This window comes from Teleopsis dalmanni, chromosome 1 (genome assembly GCF_002237135.1).
Source record: "Teleopsis dalmanni isolate 2A chromosome 1, ASM223713v2, whole genome shotgun sequence".
NCBI classification, from domain to species: domain Eukaryota; kingdom Metazoa; phylum Arthropoda; class Insecta; order Diptera; family Diopsidae; genus Teleopsis; species Teleopsis dalmanni.
The window spans coordinates 39,366,508-39,385,581 of NC_051846.1; the positions used below are offsets into that span (position 1 = coordinate 39,366,508).

Sequence of the window (19,074 nt, forward strand, 5' to 3'; positions counted from 1 at the left end):
TTATTGCTGCACGAACAAGTTGTCGTTCTTCCTGAGAGATATTAGGCGCGGACCTGTTGAGAAGCTTGCATCTGTGTAGAGGGCTGTTAATCCAGGTTTAAAAAATAACTCATTTATTACAATTACTTTGACTTATTATATATTACCCATTATTATTTTGCTTTACATTAATTTTTATTTATAATAATAGAAAATAAAAATAATTTCTAAAATAAAACTTTTTCTATACTGATGCTAACAGTATTGCACTGAGGTCATCAAAAAATCGTACAAAAGAACTAATATCAAAGGATATGGTATATTTTTTTAATATTTTAATATCTTTGATTTGTGGTTTATCATAAACCATATGAACTTGATTGTAACTACAATTCATAGAGAAAAATTTAAGTCGGTGCAATATAATTGATGATCCTAGTATTGTAATAAACATATGTTGCCTCAAGAGCATTACTTGCAATTACTTGATATATTTCAAAAAAATATTAATCATGTAATCCTACATATAATAAAAATTATATTAGTTTATTATAGAAGAATATATTATTAAATTTTTTTTGATTTTTTTAATATAGCAAACACACAGTTTATAATTTTAATTTTATTTTAAATTCAAATATATGGTATAAAAATCTTTATAAATTTACACGATACTGTAAAGTCACTTACATTTATTAAATCTACAATTAACACAGAACTCGAAATTAATTCAAATAACTTGAGTGGAGTAATTGCTTAAATTTTATTTGAGCTTCAAGCAGAGTGTCGTGTTTCGTTTCTGGAAGTGTTAATAATCCATACAAGAATAAAGCCAAAAAGATCGCTGCAGTAACATAGAAATAGGAAGCAGTGTCAGTGAAGTCAAAAGCAGTTAAACATATAATTTGCACCAGCAGTTCAACAATGAAGGCAATTCCAATATAATAAGGTTTAACAACCAATGGAAACGCTTCACTCAGATATGCTGAACTGGAAGCTATGCAGATACCAGCGAAAAACTGGAACACGAAATACAAGTACAAAAGTATTCTCATTTTATCCTCATCCATCAAATTTTGGGGCGTATCCATAATTATTCCTATTCCAATTGCCATTCCTCCACATACAATAGCGCCGATTAGCACTACTTTCTTTCGTCCAACTGTGTCCATTATATGTGTACTAATAAGTACACCTAACCAACGCAGCAAACCCATAACTATAAGTGTCCATGTTGCAGCACTATAACCAATCAATGAAGCCGTAGCAAATGCATAATTTGTCATTTTTGAAAAACTTAAAGCTACCACACTACGAAATAGGCAAAGCTTTAGTAGAGCTGGTAAACCATAAACTATACTCTGTAAAAGTGACATCTCCTTGTTGTGTGCTACATATGCCTTATGTTCTTCCAACTGTTGATAAGTTTCGCTGGTAATTACAAGTGGGCGTTGTAGACGACGAAGAGAATCAATTGCTTGATTTTCATCGTTATGAACCAAATGATACACAGGAGATTCCACAAAATAGAAGAAAATAATAATTAATGGCATTATGCCATAAAAAATGCTCACTATTCCTAACGTCTGTTCTGAAGTAAGTGATTGGTCTGTATTTGACGACCCTGTGGAGATAGGTATGAAATATACAAAAATGCCCAATGCAAATGAATCCGTTTCGTGCAACGCAGCAAGCATGCCACGCAAACTTTTCACTGATTCTTCCCCAGCTAAGACTAGTAAGGGTGCAAACAGAAGTCCACTGGCAAACCCGTCTATATAACGTCCAGCTAACAATGCGCCATTATTATTTGGAAGCGATACTAATAGCACGCCACCAAGTATTACAAAACACGCTGATAGCAGCTTAAAATATATAAAAAAATATGTTAAGAAATTATATATTATATTAACTTATATTTAACTTACAAATAATAGTTTTTTTCCAAGAAAGTCACAAACTGTTGAGCCTATAATAGTACCAATAATAGCGCCAACAAACCAAGCAGTGGAAGTATGGGTATCGGGAGGAATAAAAGTGTAAGCTATGTGCATACCGCCTGACATGAATATAAATGCGGCTGTAATAAAAAAATAATTATAAATAATGTTAAACGTCGTTAAAATATTGTATTTAAAACATAAACTTCCTTTTTAGAAGTATTATAGGCTATCGCTATTAATATAATTTTCTAACTTTTTTAACTGATACCAAAATAATAATTTAAAATTAATGCTCGTGTAAGGTCCCTATGTGGAACCACACTTAAGATCACAGTTAAAGATCACATATTTTGAAATAGCTTTCGACTACAATATACTGTGAAAGTGCAAAGTTGGACAAAGAGTGAATAGGGCAGAAATACTGATTAAAAAGATGATAAGCGTTACTTGGGACCAACCTTTTGTGTTAATGCATTAGTGCAAAACAGCAATGAGCAAACTAACTTTACATTACGTTAATATAATATGATCGATCGTAGTAAGAAAAACAGCACACTGCACAATAATGGAAAAGATTCAGCATCGCTCTGCGTTATGTATGACCTAAGTGTTGAAAACTACTTCAATGGCCTTATTGATACTGAAACCTTGGTGTTGAAGGCCTTACAGAAAAATCTGTGTAAAGATTGACAGCGAAAGGTGAATTTACGCATAGAACCAGATCATATTTCGATAGACATAATGAGTGTAAGTAATAAGTGTGGAATCGACTTTCTCTAGTCATATATATTAAGCAGCCAATTAAGCTTCCATATAAGAATCTATATATATAAATAAATATATATATAAAGCCATACACCATATACATAAACAAAACTGAGCGCCAAGATAAGTACATATGCACACTTATCAAGGTATTTCAACTATCACTGCTATCACTACTATCACTTTGGTATTTAGCCATAAAGTATGACTTTACATCCCAATAATTTTATTTATTTTTTATTCTGTGATCCATTATCTTCCTATGATAAATTTTCTATATTGATGGGAATAAATACCTAAACTCGTGTATTTTTCTTAAGTGATTGTTTTTGGTCCCGACATGGCAAATATTTGCTTAATCTTATCAATATAAATAAGGTATAGGACTCTTTAAAACTTTTAAGGATAAAGTTCATTCTAAGATAATTATGATAAAATTTATTATTTACTAACTTTTAGCCATAGATGAAACGCACCGCTTAAAGGTAGGTGAGCTTGGTTAAACTATCTAATAGACAATTCATTTCAATATACTCGTATAATTAAAAATAATAGAGTTTTTCCTTTATTTATTTCAGTGTACTTTTTTGTTTTATTTTTGTACTGTAAAATTTTTATAAATATAATTTTGAAAGCATATGCATTCAATTTTTTTAAAATATTAAATTGCTTTGAGTGAAATAAAATGCATTTTAATTAACTTTAAATACTGAAAATATGTATGTCTGTCGATAAATTAATTGCAAATATTTGTGATTCTCAAACTTATGGAATTTGTCACACTTTACAATTAACTACATACCTCTTCCATATGACAACCGATGAAGAGCTCAACTTAATATGTAAGTAATAGGCATGTATATATACGAATGATATATTCAATTTAACGATTGCTATATTTTATGTAACACACTCTTATACATACAGATGTTTCAGGGGTCGCTAAAAATATAGAGATATTAATTGGTGAGCATCTTTAAAAAATGGGCCAAAATACCGAACGTTCACATTTGTGAAGCATGTTCTTTTTTAACCGTTTGAAGACCATAATCAAGGCAAAAGGGTCTAGAGTCGATGTAGAGTAAATAGATTCTGAAATTTTGATTATTTGCGCAAATTTTTGCAAGTTGAATCATTGAAAACCAATGTCACACAAAAAATATATAATCGCTTAAATAGGTAATACTTCAATCGTCTGACCCTGTAGTTCATATAAAAAAATATCCAAATGTGCTTATAGATACTTTTGGTTGCTTTGAGGAATCAATACAAAATTATATTGATTCCCCAACATCTTTTATAACAAAAAAGTAATAATGCTATTAAGTATTTCTAGGTAGCAATAAAGTATCAATGCTTTTCCTATGATATGCAATGCACAAAAATACATATATATATATAAGGTATGCGACAAAAAGATAAGGTCAGTTTGTTTTTTCTTTGTGGAACTCAATTTGAGTGATTACTCTTTGGATCTTGTGGATTTTATTGTTCGATAGAGAGAATGCAACAAATAAATTCTAATATAATGAGTAAACAAGTCCCGTTAGTTTTAAATATATCAAAAAAGAAAAAAAGCTAAATATTGCTGCGACAAAATGATAAGGTCAGTTGCAATTTTTGCATTGTTTGGTCAAGTGAGTGTTCCGTTTGTATTAAAATTTGATTTATTTTAATAATTAAATTATTAAACAGTTTTTGAAGAGAAAATGGGTCGTGGTAAGAGTCTCACTACTTACGAGAAAGGGTTTATTGGCGGAAAGGTTATTGAAGGAGTTGGAATGAGACAAATCGCCAAAGACCTTGGAAGATCACTGTGCGTTGTACAAAATTATTTGAAGGATCGAGAAAATTATGGAAAAAAAAAGAGTCCTGGTCGAAAAAAAGTACTTTCCGCGACCACAGTGCGCTCCATTGGACGAATTGCCTCAAATTCTACTATAAGTGCAGCAAAAATTAAGGCAGAGCTTAAGCTTACTGCATCCAAGAGGACAGTACTCAGAGCCATCAACGGAAATGAATATTTGAAGCGAGCCAAAATGAAAAAAGTTCCTTGCCTCAATGCTAACCACAAAGCGAAGAGGCTTGAATTCGCTAAATTAAACATGTCAACCAATTGGCATCAGGTAATTTTATAATAAATAAAACGAAAATAATTTGTAGGTTTTAATGACTGTTTTTTTTTCTTTTAGATGATTTTTTCGGACGAGAAAAAATTCAATCTTGATGGCCCAGATGATTTGAATTATTATTGGCGGGATTTAAGAAAGGAGCCTCAATATTTTTCAAAAAGAAATTTTGGTGGTGGTTCGTTGATGGTGTGGGGAGCATTCAGCTCTATTGGAACATTGCCTCTCGCATTTCCGTCAACACGCATGAACAGTGCTGAATACCAGGAAGTACTCTCCACATGTTTGCTGCCTTTTCTTGCTGAAAATCGAGAATCGCCGCTTGTTTTTCAGCAAGATAATGCAGCGATCCATGTGAGTCGGTCAACAAAGGAGTGGTTTGTGGGCAATTCAGTGGAAGTCTTGGACTGGCCCGCGCGCTCACCTGACCTGAATCCCATGGAGAACATGTGGGGAATTCTTGTACGTGAAGTTTATGCCGATAACAGGCAATTCAGCACTGTTGCTGAGCTGAAAGTGGCCATATTGAATGCCTGGAGAGAAATTCGGCAAACAACGCTCGCGAGCCTGGTAGGATCGATGCCGGGGCGTATTTTTAAAACAATCCAAAAAATTGGAAGCCAAATTAATTAAAAAAATTTATTCTGTTCATTAATAAACTTGTTTTCGTAAAAAATTGCAACTGACCTTATCATTTTGTCGCAGCAATATTTAGCTTTTTTTTCTTTTTTGATATATTTAAAACTAACGGGACTTTGTTTACTCATTATATTAGAATTTATTTGTTGCATTCTCTCTATCGAACAATAAAATCCACAAGATCCAAAGATTAATCACTCAAATTGAGTTCCACAAAGAAAAAACAAACTGACCTTATCTTTTTGTCGCGTACCTTATACTTGATATGATAGTGGCATTGATGGTTGATTCCAAAGTATCGTTAATCGGTGATGCATCGATTCTTTCGTAGTCTGGGTATGAATATAATATTAAAACAAGTCAACACAATCAGTGCTGTGGCTTATTAAAAACGAACCTACACTTAAGTAAGAAAAGCTATGTATATTATACCTATGTATACATAGATGTATACATACTCAGTTCATTAAATTATTTACATTATTTACTACAGTTAGTTTACTGGAAAATATTTTAATGAACCGATAAGTACATTATTTTTCTAGTGTTTCAACTGAATTAAACTTCATAAGTATCTGAATCACAAGCCATTTGAATTTCTCTAAAATATAATAGAAATATAATATATTTCCGGCGATTGTTTTATATTATATTTTCTCTTATGACTCAACTAAATTTTAATTGACTTTATCTTACATTTATAAAATTTAACAATTTTTGTTTATACTTAATATTTGTATAGAACTGATTAGAAAATTCTTAAAATCAATATCAGTTTTATGGTTTTCAATATATATCAAGAATTGTCGTACTTATTTACCTGCTACAATAGAGTTTGATTGCGGCTGATTTAGTCGAACTCTATCCGACCATCTCATTTGTGGCGTCTCAGGCTGTAATGGTTCGGTGTCTCTATGACTTGATTGTTCCGACCGTAAAAGGTCAATGTCGCTATTTGTGTTTGGCTCATCGGAGTGTGGTTCTATTAGTATAGTTGTCATTTTCAATTTTTTCTTAGCATCAATTCAAAATATATAAAGTACCAGTACACAAATATTCGTGCTTTTATTTTTTTTTTTATACTAGAAATCACTTTTTATTAGAATAAAGCGCATATGTATTTTATATCCACTCTTCACTTTCCGTATTTTTAAAGAAAAGCCGCTTCGGATACTACACTCACTACACTCGCTACAAAATAGAACTGCAAGATTGGGATTTGCTCTAAAAGTGCATAACCGGCAAAAATCATATGAAACTCCTCGCTCTGTTTCTGTTGATGAAAAAAAATAAAAAGCAGTAAAAATTATTCTCAGTATTATCAAGTGAGAGAGTTTATCTACAATTTTTTAAAAGAGCGAGAGTTTGTGTACATATTTTTAAAAGAGCGAAAGAGTTTGTTTACATCACGTTTTAGAATGGGAAATGTACTACAAACAAGTATATTTCAGAGATTATTTAAACTAACTGCGCATTTACAATTTTACCCATTGAATCAGAAATGAGGTACACTGCAAAGAAAATGCTTTAAAGTACATTTGGTTTTCGCATGTAAATCAGTAATGAAATTGGTGCGTTTTTATAATATTGTAGGTAATATATGTCAAGCTTTCATTTTTCAAGTATTTATTAATTTTAGTAATATTTTTTAATTTTATTTTATTTAATATTTTATTATTATTATTAATTTATTTTTGTGTTATTTATTATATTATTGGTAGTTATTTAGCTAACAAAAAATAATATATATTCTAAAAAATGTACTATAGTAAAAGTCGTTTATTGTAGTAAATAGCAGTAAATTTGATAATAATTTGTGATAAACATAATGCAATTGTAGTTGTAGCCGAATCATTAAATCGCGGTAATAGCACATTCACACTGTCTCATTTAGGCGGTTTTGCTCATTATAGCCACTAATGAGAATGATTTACCATATAAAAATCGTTCATATAAATGAGCTCATTATAAATAAATTAGCTCGCTTAAGGTGAAAATTGTTGAATGCGATCCTCAAAATTAAATTTCCCACAAGAGAAATGATTAAAAATTGAAATATGTGTCGTATGTTTTGTATGTAAAATGTAAATAAATAACTCAGCTGTAAACAAAGGCACTAAAGTAGTAGATATAAAAAAATCTAAATTTTTATCAATTAAATATGTCATTAATATATAAAATGTTTATAAATGATTTAATATATCAAATGTATAATTAGTTTTTTTGTATGATATATTATGAAGTGAAGTTTATAAAATTCTATTAACTGCATAAATGAGCTCATTATAATGTGAATGTTCTCTCATTAATATAAATGAACGAGTGTCTAAATGAGACAGTGTGAATGTAGTATAACTTTGTATAGAAATTTCGATGTGAGTGATCCTATCATTAGGTGCATGAAGGTCCAGATTTTACGTGATTCCGTGCCGTGTAGGCTCTACACCACGGTGTACTTCACACACGCATCGGTATATTGCGCCATCATAAGGTGCAATCGTCACTAGTTTTATATGAAATATAACTTGTCACTTGCATTTGTTACTTGAAAACGCACAGCTCTGTTAAATTTATATATATGGCCGTAATGTTAGTAGAATGAATGTTGCTCCAATATTGTTGGTAGTCCATGGTTCATTGCTGTCGCTTGTGGTTTACGATAATGGTTTATGGTTATTATTATAGTGTAAGTAAGAAAGATATACAAAAGCAATATGATTCTTTGATTTGGTTCTCTTAAATTTTTAAATGAAATTGCATGCTTTTAAATTTTTGTCAGTTTTCATTATATAATAACAACTGGTAGTACTGCTTAAACATATTATTAACAAAATTTATAGTTAATATATTTTTTTTATATTACAAAAACAAAGAAGTCAAACATAAATAAAATATATAATTGATACATAAATATATACAAACGAGTTTCTATATCAAATATATATTTGATACCATTATACTATTATATGTTATTTAACAAAAAATATTCATTTTAGTTGGTATGTAATAGAAACTCTTGTACATGTACAAGTCAACTTACATATGTCAACGTGAACGACGAATCTTGATTTGATTAACATAAATTGATTTAGTTGCAGTGGGAACATGATATTAGGCAACATCAGCTTCAGTGTACTAAAACTCATTTATTGATTGTTTTTGATTCACTCATTATTATCATTGATTGTTATTTTTGAATGAAATTTTTATACACTTTAAGTTTTTATATATATTTTTCAAACTGATCAAATTTTTTTTTTGTGTATATATTTTTCAGTTACTATAAACTGATAACTTGCTCTTCTAAGAATACAAACCTAAATTGCAGCTATAAAAAATAAAAATGAATCACATTGCAATTTGTTTATCGTTGTTTGTTTGTATGTATACTTAAACAATTAACTACATAGTATACATTTAGTATATAGAATATAGTGTAGTATATGGTACATAGCATTCTTTATTTCGAGTAACTTTCATTGACTGCCCTATAGTTCTAAGCCAAGTTCAGTCTTTAATATTGGGTAGCCAAGACGTTTGATTTCTTCTGATATCATATCTTCCTTCAATTACATACATATGTACATGTACCTTGGAGTAAAAAGTGTAAGCGATCGTATTAAAAATACGTATTAAGGTCTTCTGAACGATTTTATTTCGGGAATTCCCCTTTTTATGTTTTGGACGCAGACTTTTGCTGTCATTAAAAGCGTTGATTTTTTACATTTTTAATTATTATAATTTTTATACTCAACTGTTAGGAATAAAGTTTACCTTAAAATAAATATAACGTACAAAAGTACTAATAAATAATAAAAAATAAATTGAATTAAAAAATTTATTTAATTACAAACCTTTTTTTATGTACGTAGAAATAATTTGTCTATTAACCATACAATTATATTTATTATTTAAGATTTAATAAATATAATTTGATATGCATATTTTATATTGTATAAAGATTAATATATATGCACACATTAAATAAATAATCTTAAAATTAAATACACAGGGTTATACAGGGTTGTTTTCTTTCAGTTGATAATTTTTCCAATATAAAGACAGTCAAAGACTTAGCTCGGATCTATCTGGGCCAACCATCTCCAATTAAAGATATAAAAATAAATTATAAAATACAAATGAAATACATACTTATATTATTATTAAAAAGAAGGGATTGTACACTGCGACCTAAAAGGTATATTGTGCCCCTTACTCGGGTTAAAGTGTTTTTCCAAGCCCGATTTCCTTAATGAAAGACAGTATAGAGCCTGCCTTTCATAGTAGAAGAGTTGAAATTATCACAACAAAAATTTATATTCGACTCGCTTACAGGTAATAATTATTCAGGTATACCTGAAGTAAAAAATGTGAGGTTCACTTTTACATGAGTAGCAGTTTTTACAAACACAATTGAAGTATTTGAGACTTAAAAACTATTTTTTGGTTACCAATACACCTTGAAAATGTAAACAGTACATTTCTATGTTTATCAATTGGTTGCTTGATTGTTTCTTTAGATGCGAAGTAATTGAAAATGCCACTATATTTTGATTTTAGTGAAATTGTATTAAATTTTATATTGTCAAAGAAATTAATAGGTTATTAAACCAAGCATCTAAGCATCGAAGCATCTATGGAAATAGTTTTACAACCTGGACCCTTGAATCATGTAAGACGCCTTCCTGATTTCTGCTTTAAAAGTAAATACCAAGTACGTCATTTATAATACGTAGCTTTAAATATTCGAAAAAGATTTGAAGAATTGGAGCTTTGAGATGTACTTGACTTCTGTATAATATCGTAAATTAAATATAAGCTTAAATATAAATTTAATAATTTACAAAGTGCATTATTATTATGCACTTGAGCATTATATTTAATATTAAAAGACACAAAGTAGTGATTATATTGATAGATGGCCATTAAAAGGCGTGATATACTTTGCTTTATATATTATTATATATTATATATTGGAGAATATGAATTCTTATCATCTGTAGTAAGATTAAGCAACTTTCAATTGGTTTCGTAAATAATAAAAAAAAATAGAAAACAATTTAAATTGTTAATTATACAAGGTATGACGTGCTATGGCTCATGACACGAAACATTTAGTCTATTGAGGTACTGAACTCACGAATACCCACTAATTGCTTCTCTCACATACCTATAGTGCGATTACACTATAACAGTTAAATTCCGTCACCGATAAAACTATTATATTGAGACACAAGTACTTCGGCATGCTTATCATTGTAGCAATATATAAAAGCGGTGTTCTCAACAGTTTAGAAGTTTATGTAGTTTTAAGTTAACATAGTTACAGTACAGTTCGGGCATTATCTGTATATATTTTAATACTTTGTGTAAATTAAAGTACCACTCAGCATAGTAAAAATAATTCGCTTTATTTTTAATAGTTCAACATTTTTTTAAAATATATCAACTATTGCAAAATAAAAAATTATTAGAATTACTTCTAAAGGCAAGAAATCAATCTCTTCTCTTCTTAGATGGAGCCCTTAATATCTTTCTATTACTAACGTTGTTCGTTTGAATACCCATACAGTTCTGTCATCGCATAATTTTGGCTTGTTGTTTTGTATATTAAATTTACTCACATGTTGGGTGTTCCAATTCATGTATGTAGAATTTGTTCTCTCAGCTTTTAAATTTAGTGCTGAACGGTCTACTTGTCGTTGTTATCAGAAAGATATCATTTTTCAATAGCAAAAGTATTGCAACGGAATGTGGGAACGGAATGTTAAATAAATATGCGCGGCTAGTAAATATTTACATTATATATACATTATATATATTATATTTGCATTTACATTATATATAATATAATGAATGTACACAAACACATTGTTTTATTTGAAAGCAACTAAATATCAAAAGGCAATTGGTTCGGTAGGGGAATACGGTGTGGATGGATTTATTTCTCAAAATCTCAGATAGCGCAATAAAGTTGTTCACTTTTTAGCAATGTGAGCAGGCGTTTATCGTGATGCTGAAAAATATGGAGCAGTTTCTTCTGGTTTTTAAGGGTATATTTTAAAACTTGTGGTAGGCAGATTTCTATGTATAATTTAATAGTAACCATCTGCCTAATCTACATAAAAATAACATCTAGAGCTTAACCTCCGTGGAAATTAATTTACATCATAACTTTTGTTTTTCACTTCTTTTGACTGGCTTTAACAGGTGGATTACCATCTCTGAGTTCTGGACAATTGCTTGCTGCTTTTTTTTTGTGTATTCAATATGATTGCTTAAAATTCATAACATAATGTCATTTAACAGCTTATCAGCAATCAGTTCTGCGGTTAATCTTTCATTCTTATTAATTTTGAAGTTTACAAGAAGATCGCTTACAATCCTAGTCAAAAACTTTGAAAGCCATTGGTGAGATTCGTTCTTCTCAGCAAAATGTCCCGTTTAGACTTTCCAAAACCACATGAAGACGGTAACACGCGATCGAGCATTCGCTCCATATGCATACATTATATATCTCGATAAACTTAGGCTTACTCCGAAATTCGTAATAGCTTACTGAATTTCTTATTGCAATAAAGGTAAAATTTTTACCAGTGTTGTTAAGTTAGCATTTTCTTATGTCCACTTTGATTGTTTGCTGTAAAACTTTAAATGAAATATCGTAAAACTATTTCAAATCAGCTGGGTGTATGAAATCCGCATTGCCAATTAAGCAAACTTTTGTTAGTTTTATCGTATAGTATAATGTAGTTTTCGATTAGAAAATCAGGGGTACATTTTTGAATTGAGATTCACTTTTATACTATGTTCACATTACAAACTTTAGTCAATAAACTTTGCTAAAGTTGATTTAGTGTTTATATTATTGTTTCGAGTTGATGAGCAATCAGCTGGAAATGTGATTTCAAAATTGGATTATTTTCTAAGACTATCGATGAAGAGTACTTGGCAAAAGTCGAAATAACGTTGTGTGGTAATCCAAATTTCAATTAATTAACGAAATCTTTGTGTTTGTCTTTTCTTTCTTTGCTATTTAAAAAAAAAGAAGCTTCTTTATCATTATAAGAAAGCTTTGCTTTTTCAGCAAAACTGATTATACTTTAACAATAGAGTTTAATATTAATGAAATATGTATTCACTCTCAAATACTTCCTTCCAACATTTATTTCATTTACGAATAATTTCAAAAGAAACGTGTGTTAAATCGTTTTTTCCAAACATCTTCCAAAAGCTTACTCTTGAGTATATGTAGTGTTTTATATGAAGATGCAAGCATATGGAAAGAATCCAATCACACGATCTTTGTGAATGATATCGAGTACAGTGAATCTGATCGCTGAAAAAGTTTTGGGGCAAGCAAGTTCAAACACATTGAACTGTTGAAGCATTTATTCATACTACTGTACTCACCATATATGGTCACTATTTGAAGAAGGCTTATTAATCTTCTAAAGCTTATTTATTAAAAATAAATTGCTGAGAAGTTCAATACTGTATCTCAATCAGTCTATTAAAAATGTGTAGAGAATTAGGTCAATTAATGGGTTGACTCCAAGTAATTTGGATTTTTTTAAGTCATAATAATTCATGTTTTGCAATCTGTTAGCGTAAGTACTAATTACATACATAAGTATATAATTGAAATATATTTAACTGCCTTGATTATCTTTTAATTTTCACTTTCAATTCGAGTTTTTTTTATAAATTCTTATCTTATCAATTATTCATAAAATTTAAAAACATTTTGTTCCGATAAAACAAATATAAAAATATATTTTCAATATATTATGCTTGATTATATTGAGATAACTTATAGTTTGTCTCCACCAAAATATAGGACAAAAAAAATATATGCAATACACTATATACATCGATCTGAAAAAATTTTATTGGAAATGCTAATATATAATTTGTTTACATAAAGCGTATTTATAAAACATGAAGATCACCAATGATAAGTAAACTCTGCTATAATCTGTTGTCAAATGGTTAAGCAAAAGTTCAATTTCTGCTTATCCAATATAAATCCTTAGATCCATAGCCTGAAGACATGAAAAGATATACTGAAAGATGGACAGAAAACGTTATAATCCATTCTTAAATGTCAAATAATAAGTAATAATCACTTATAACAATAAACTATCAAGTACACTGGCTCAAAAAGCTTCAACATAATTAAATTAATTAATGTTCAAAAGAATTTATTCACAAAATATATCAAATAGAATTATTTTTTATAAACGGTATGAAACACAAATGGAGAAACAGAGCTTTAGTTTAATGTCATTTAAGAAAGTAAGTTGAATTTTATTTGAGCCTCACGCAGAGTATTCCGTTTTGTTTCCGGCAATAACAGCAATCCAATGAAAAAAAACCCGAGACAGGTTATCGCAGTGGAATAGAAATAACAGGAAGAGTTAATGAAATCAAAAGTAACTATATAATTTACTTGCACCAACATTTCAACTATAAAAGTAATTCCAATGAAAACTGGTTTAATTTCCAAAGGAAATGCTTCACTCAGATACACCGAAGACGAACCAATGAATATTCCGGTAAAGAACTGAATCATCAACATTAAGTATACAATTATACTCATTCTGTGACGGAAAATCATTTCCGGGAATTGATCAAACATCATGCCTATTACAACTGATAAACTTCCACATACAATAGAACCGAATAGCATCGGTTGTCTACGTCCAAATGTGTCTATCATATACATATTAAGAAATATTCCCATGCAACGTAAAGTACCCATAATCACAAAAGCCCATACTTCGGTACCATAAAGAACAGTTGAACAAAAAAACATCACATAATAAAACGGTTTTGAATAATTTAAAGCAACCAAACTACGATATAGACAGAGTACTAATAGAGCTGGTAAACTAGATACGAGACTCGACACACATGTTAGTTCTTTATTGTGTGCTATATATTGTTTGTGCTCTTTCAGTTGTTGATGAGTTTTGCTGGTTATCACAAATGGATATTGTAAACGACGCAAAGAATCCATTGCTTCATTTTCTTCCTCGCGAACTAAATAAAACATAGGCGATTCCACATAAAAAAACCATTGTACTATTAATGCAATCACGCCTTGAACAATATTTAGCAAGCCAAGCATTTGGATCAAATGTATAGGTGGATGTGGAAGTTTCGTCCATACGAAATATATGAATAGATATAAGAAGATGCCTAATGAGATAGACATCGTTTCAACTGTTGTCACTAACAAGCCACGTTTGTTACATACTGATTCTTCGCTCGCCAATATCAATAACGGGACAAACGTTAGTCCACTTGCTATGCCATTAATAAAACGTGCCAATATAACGCCGTAATTGTCTTCTGAGAGTGATGCTAAAAGTATCCCATCAATTATGATTAAAAGTGATGAGGTTAGCTGAAATTATGTAAATAAAAAATGTGAAAAACTCAGACTTAATTTAACTTACAATAAATTTTTTTTTCTTAACAATTTGACAACAAATAATTCCTATTAAAGCACCAATAATACTCCCTTTAAACCAATAAACGCAAAGGAACGGATCAGGTATTGCAAAACTCAGTGATAAATGCATACCTCCGGACATCAAAATTAGTGTGGCTGTAAAATAAAATGTTAATAATTTAAAAATATTTTCGTTATATAAAAACAAAAACAAAATTTATTAAAAATGCTAACAGTTCTATTCTGTGTTTACAAAAAAAAAGAAAAATAAAAATAAAAAACATTTTTCTCACCACACTAATTTTAAATTCACCTCAATTATACATGAAACGAATATTATACCTTTTTAAACCGTATGAGAATTGTTAATAATTTTGATATTTAGGACGTGTGCGAGTTAGGCTAAGTTGCGTTCTAAATGGAGGAAATTTTAAATTGTGCCGATCTCTTCTCATTTATCGTATTATTATCGTATTTTAAAGACTGATTTTCTTTTGCCTTCTAATACAGAAAATTTTTATTTTAAAAAAAGTTTTGTAATGATATGTGGTGAATGAGTGCTATTCAATTTATTGATAACAAGACTTACAATCAAATAATAATATTTAATTAAACGAAAAAGGTGGAGTTGATGTTATATTCAAGTAGAATTATTCTTATAGCTTCCATCAGTAAAGTCTACTTCCATCGAAGAAATTAGGCCTAGAAAGAAGAACCAGAAACTGGAATAATAAATAGTGCAGACACCAAGAAAATGCGGTGAAAAAGTGAGGGCCTGGATGCAGACTGAAAATCACGAGAGCGTAGCTTAAAATGCCAACATAAAAGCTACCCTCCTCGAAGTAATGCGAAAGCTGTTCCGAGGGAGAATAAGTTTCGTCAAAAAGGGAGTGTTTTTAGTCCGTATACTACATTTTAATGTTAGACACACCATTCCATTCCGGTCGGTTCGACGGTGTATAACGCATTCCACCTACTAATGGTTTTTATTTGGCTAGTAATTTTCAAGAAAAGTTCTCAAAAACATTAAACCTAAATGAATATAATATAAATTGATCATAAGAACTGAAATGATGTGTTTATAGGATTCGGAAATAAATTTTTGGACTGCTACTGCGATTAGAAAAGCTTTTCTTATTACTTCGGAATAATTTATTGACATTTTTTTGAAAATAGACAAATTTTTTCAGTTTAGTTAGTTTTTAATTTTAATGTTAAAGGAACTTACGCTGTGTATCGGACACAGCATCGGGTTGCAGTCATATTTCACTCCGATTTTCTTTAGATGTTTATAGGAAAAAACATTTGAAAATTTGTAATTTCATTACAAAACTCTGGTAGCTCTACATATCAAATTGTTTACAATAATTTAATTCCAATTAAATTGCTTATCGTCCAAGATTAGTAAAATTTGAAATGTATTTACATCTACACTGTGAGAATAGATTAGAAAACAAAATTTTTAGATAAAGTATTAATAGCAGTTTCTACACAAAAAAAAGTTTCCACAGATTCTTATAAGAACCTCTTCATAGGTTGAGCCTAATGCTATGCAATAGATGCATCATACCATATTCAATGCACGACTGAACCATTCAATTAATTTCAAAGCATACTTATCGGTACCATGCTGTTCTTGTATGATCAAAAATATCTGCAATGTTTAACAAGATATTTGCTGCATATACCTTGAAAATATTATCAAGATCGGTGGACTGATCTGTTTCTGTTAATGCTTGTATGGAGCTCGACGGTCTCTTGAGTACTTTAATGAATGAATCAAAACCTGAAAAAATTGCTAAACTATTTTTTGATTAGGTTTTTCTATTCCGCTGTAGTAGATCACTTTTCGAGATATTTAGCTTTAGGTTGAAAATACAAAATAGATCTAAAAACAACCAGATGGCGCGTTTAACTGTACCTGTAATAAAAAAAATTTTCTATTCTAAACCTTACTATGTGTTATTTGAAGCTCAGAATTCTACTTCGAAATCGAGAGGCATTACTAGTAGTTTGAAAATTAGTTCAGTAATGGATCTATAGGTCTAAGTGGATCTCTTGGAATTGCCCGTATAACGTATAACCTAATTAGTTCTTTCAATTATTGTATTGCTGTAATGATATTACTAGCTGACTTCTTTCACATATTTGTTGCAAAAGAGACTGTGATTCTTTAGTATATTTATATGGGTATAATATTTATCAGCGATATGATATTTACTGCATATCCTCAACATTTTAATATAAGCTTTTTTAGAATTTCATATTTTGAATTAAATTGTTGGGACCTGGTAAAAAATTAAATGTCTATGATATTGCAGTGTTAAGTAAAAGTTAAGTTTTTTCAAATACGGTATTATTTACCAATTTAATCAATTTAATTATATAGAACTATTAAAATATATGAAATCAAAATTAATTTTATTGTATAATTTTATCACTAAAAATATATTATTGCTTACCTGCTCCCAGTGAGATAAATTGTGGTTTATTCTTTTGCATTGCGATCAATAGCGAATCGTCACAGCAATAATTATACTGTGGGATTTCATCTAGAAACTCACTATCCATTATATATGTTTCTTTGGATTCTTTTTTCTTGATTTCTATTCTAAACTTTCCATCTTATTAAAAATAATAATTTCTTAATTTTTAAAATGTCAGTAATAAACCAAATTACTTTGATGCATTCTAATTCATGTTTTTATCACAACTTATGTATAATAAAGTACAGAACTTGGTAATTCTGTTAAATGGTGATTTTTTTGCCATCGAAAGGCCAATGTACGGAACATTGATATAAGACATTAATACATTATATATATAGGCATTAATTGTTCTTCTTTAATTGTTTAGTGTGTAAACACGTATGGTTCATAGTCGACAAATGTCGTATAGATTCTACGTATGGATTCCATTTACAGCGGTTATTCAAAGAATAAGTATCACTGTTTTTGTGTTTTTGGTTTTAGATATCATACTTATATGCAATCTGTTGATTCGCCATTATGTGGGCAATTATAAGGCCTACATAGTTTACATTTTTGAAAAGATCCATCCATAAAATACCAACGATTTCATATCCAAAGTTTATAGCCTATTTTCAGGTCTCCTAAAAGTAGGTTATATCTTGTTTATTTAGAACATAACTTAGCTCCACTACACTTTACATGTATATTAGTGACTCATTTTTTTTTTGACTGTTATGATTTAACTTATTCTATATATACGAAACCTGTGGGAGTCAATCGCAGTTTTACAAGGATTTCAATTACTGCAGTTGATCACTTTTTGGGATGAAAATTTTAAATGGATAATTTTGCTGATGTGTTCTGTTGTATGATGATTGTAGAGCTCATAATTGTTAAATAAATCTAATATTTATTTATTCTTGTCTTTTCTTGTCTTTTCTTGTTTTTTCTTGTCTTTCCTTGTCTTTCCTTGTCCTTCCTTGTCTTTCCTTGTCTTTCCTTGTCTTTCCTTGTCTTTCCTTGTCTTTCCTTGTCTTTCCTTGTCTTTCCTTGTCTTTCTTTGTCTTTGCTTGTCTTTCCTTGTCTTTCCTTGTCTTTCCTTGTCTTTCCTTGTCCTTCCTTGTCCTTCCTTGTCTTTCCTTGTCTTTCCTTGTCTTTCCTTGTCTTTTCTCTTCTCTTCTCTTCTCTTCTCTTCTCTTCTCTTCTCTTCTCTTCTCTTCTCTTCTCTTCTCTTCTCTTCTCTTCTCTTCTCTTCTCTTCTCTTCTCTTCTTCTCTTCTCTTCTCTTCTCTTCTCTTTCTTCTCTTCTCTTCTCTTCTCTTCTCTTCTCTTCTCTTCTCTTCTCTTTTCTTCTCTTCTCTTCTCTTCTCTTCTCTTCTCTTCTCTTCTCTTCTCTTCTCTTCTCTTCTCTTCTCTTCTCTTCTCTTCTCTTTTTTTTTTCGTCTTTTCTTTTCTTTTCTTTCTTTTCTTTTCTTTTTTTTTCTTTTCTTTTCTTTTCTCTTCTTTTCTTTTCTTTTCTTTTCTTTTCTTTTCTTCTCTTTTCTTTTCTTTTCTTTTCTTTTCTCTTCTTTTCTTTTATTTTCTTTTCTTTTCTTTTCTTTATCTTTGAAAATACATTCCTGGATTCTATAGGGTTCTATCCGGTTACTTTTAATGACAAAAAAGTATTCTACTATCCAAACTGCTCCA

General features: G+C 29.9%; 2 protein-coding genes across 2 annotated transcripts; both read right to left on the bottom strand.

Moving 5' to 3' along the window:
- Nucleotides 1-673: 673 nt before the first annotated feature.
- LOC119668363 (sugar transporter ERD6-like 8) lies at nt 674-6,524 on the bottom strand. The gene is made up of 3 exons (XM_038077839.1): nt 6,276-6,524; nt 1,908-2,059; nt 674-1,844 (listed from the first exon to the last, which is right to left on the bottom strand). The coding sequence occupies exons 1-3, from the start codon at nt 6,454-6,456 to the stop codon at nt 705-707; spliced, it is 1,473 nt and encodes a 490-aa protein (XP_037933767.1). The 5' UTR covers nt 6,457-6,524; the 3' UTR covers nt 674-704.
- A 7,114-nt stretch (nt 6,525-13,638) lies between these two features.
- Nucleotides 13,639-17,529, bottom strand: LOC119672330 (facilitated trehalose transporter Tret1-like). The gene is made up of 3 exons (XM_038083346.1): nt 17,378-17,529; nt 14,920-15,071; nt 13,639-14,867 (listed from the first exon to the last, which is right to left on the bottom strand). Exons 1-3 carry the CDS (start codon nt 17,484-17,486, stop codon nt 13,746-13,748), a joined length of 1,383 nt encoding a protein of 460 aa, XP_037939274.1. The 5' UTR covers nt 17,487-17,529; the 3' UTR covers nt 13,639-13,745.
- Between the last annotated feature and the right edge of the window lie 1,545 nt (nt 17,530-19,074).

Bases quoted from the DNA above. Each gene is read 5' to 3' on its own strand.
- LOC119672330 (XM_038083346.1), bottom strand. From the start codon at position 17,486: ATGGATAGTGAGTTTCTAGATGAAATCCCACAGTATAATTATTGCTGT. The intron at 15,072-17,377 runs GTAAGCAATAAT...TTTATTTTACAG, and splicing joins ATTTATCTCACTGGGAGCAG to CCACACTAATTTTGATGTCC. The intron at 14,868-14,919 runs GTAAGTTAAATT...ACATAATTTCAG, and splicing joins TTAAGAAAAAAAAATTTATT to CTAACCTCATCACTTTTAAT.
- LOC119668363 (XM_038077839.1), bottom strand. From the start codon at position 6,456: ATGACAACTATACTAATAGAACCACACTCCGATGAGCCAAACACAAAT. The intron at 2,060-6,275 runs GTAAATAAGTAC...TTTTTATTACAG, and splicing joins ATCAAACTCTATTGTAGCAG to CCGCATTTATATTCATGTCA. The intron at 1,845-1,907 runs GTAAGTTAAATA...ATATATTTTAAG, and splicing joins TTGGAAAAAAACTATTATTT to CTGCTATCAGCGTGTTTTGT.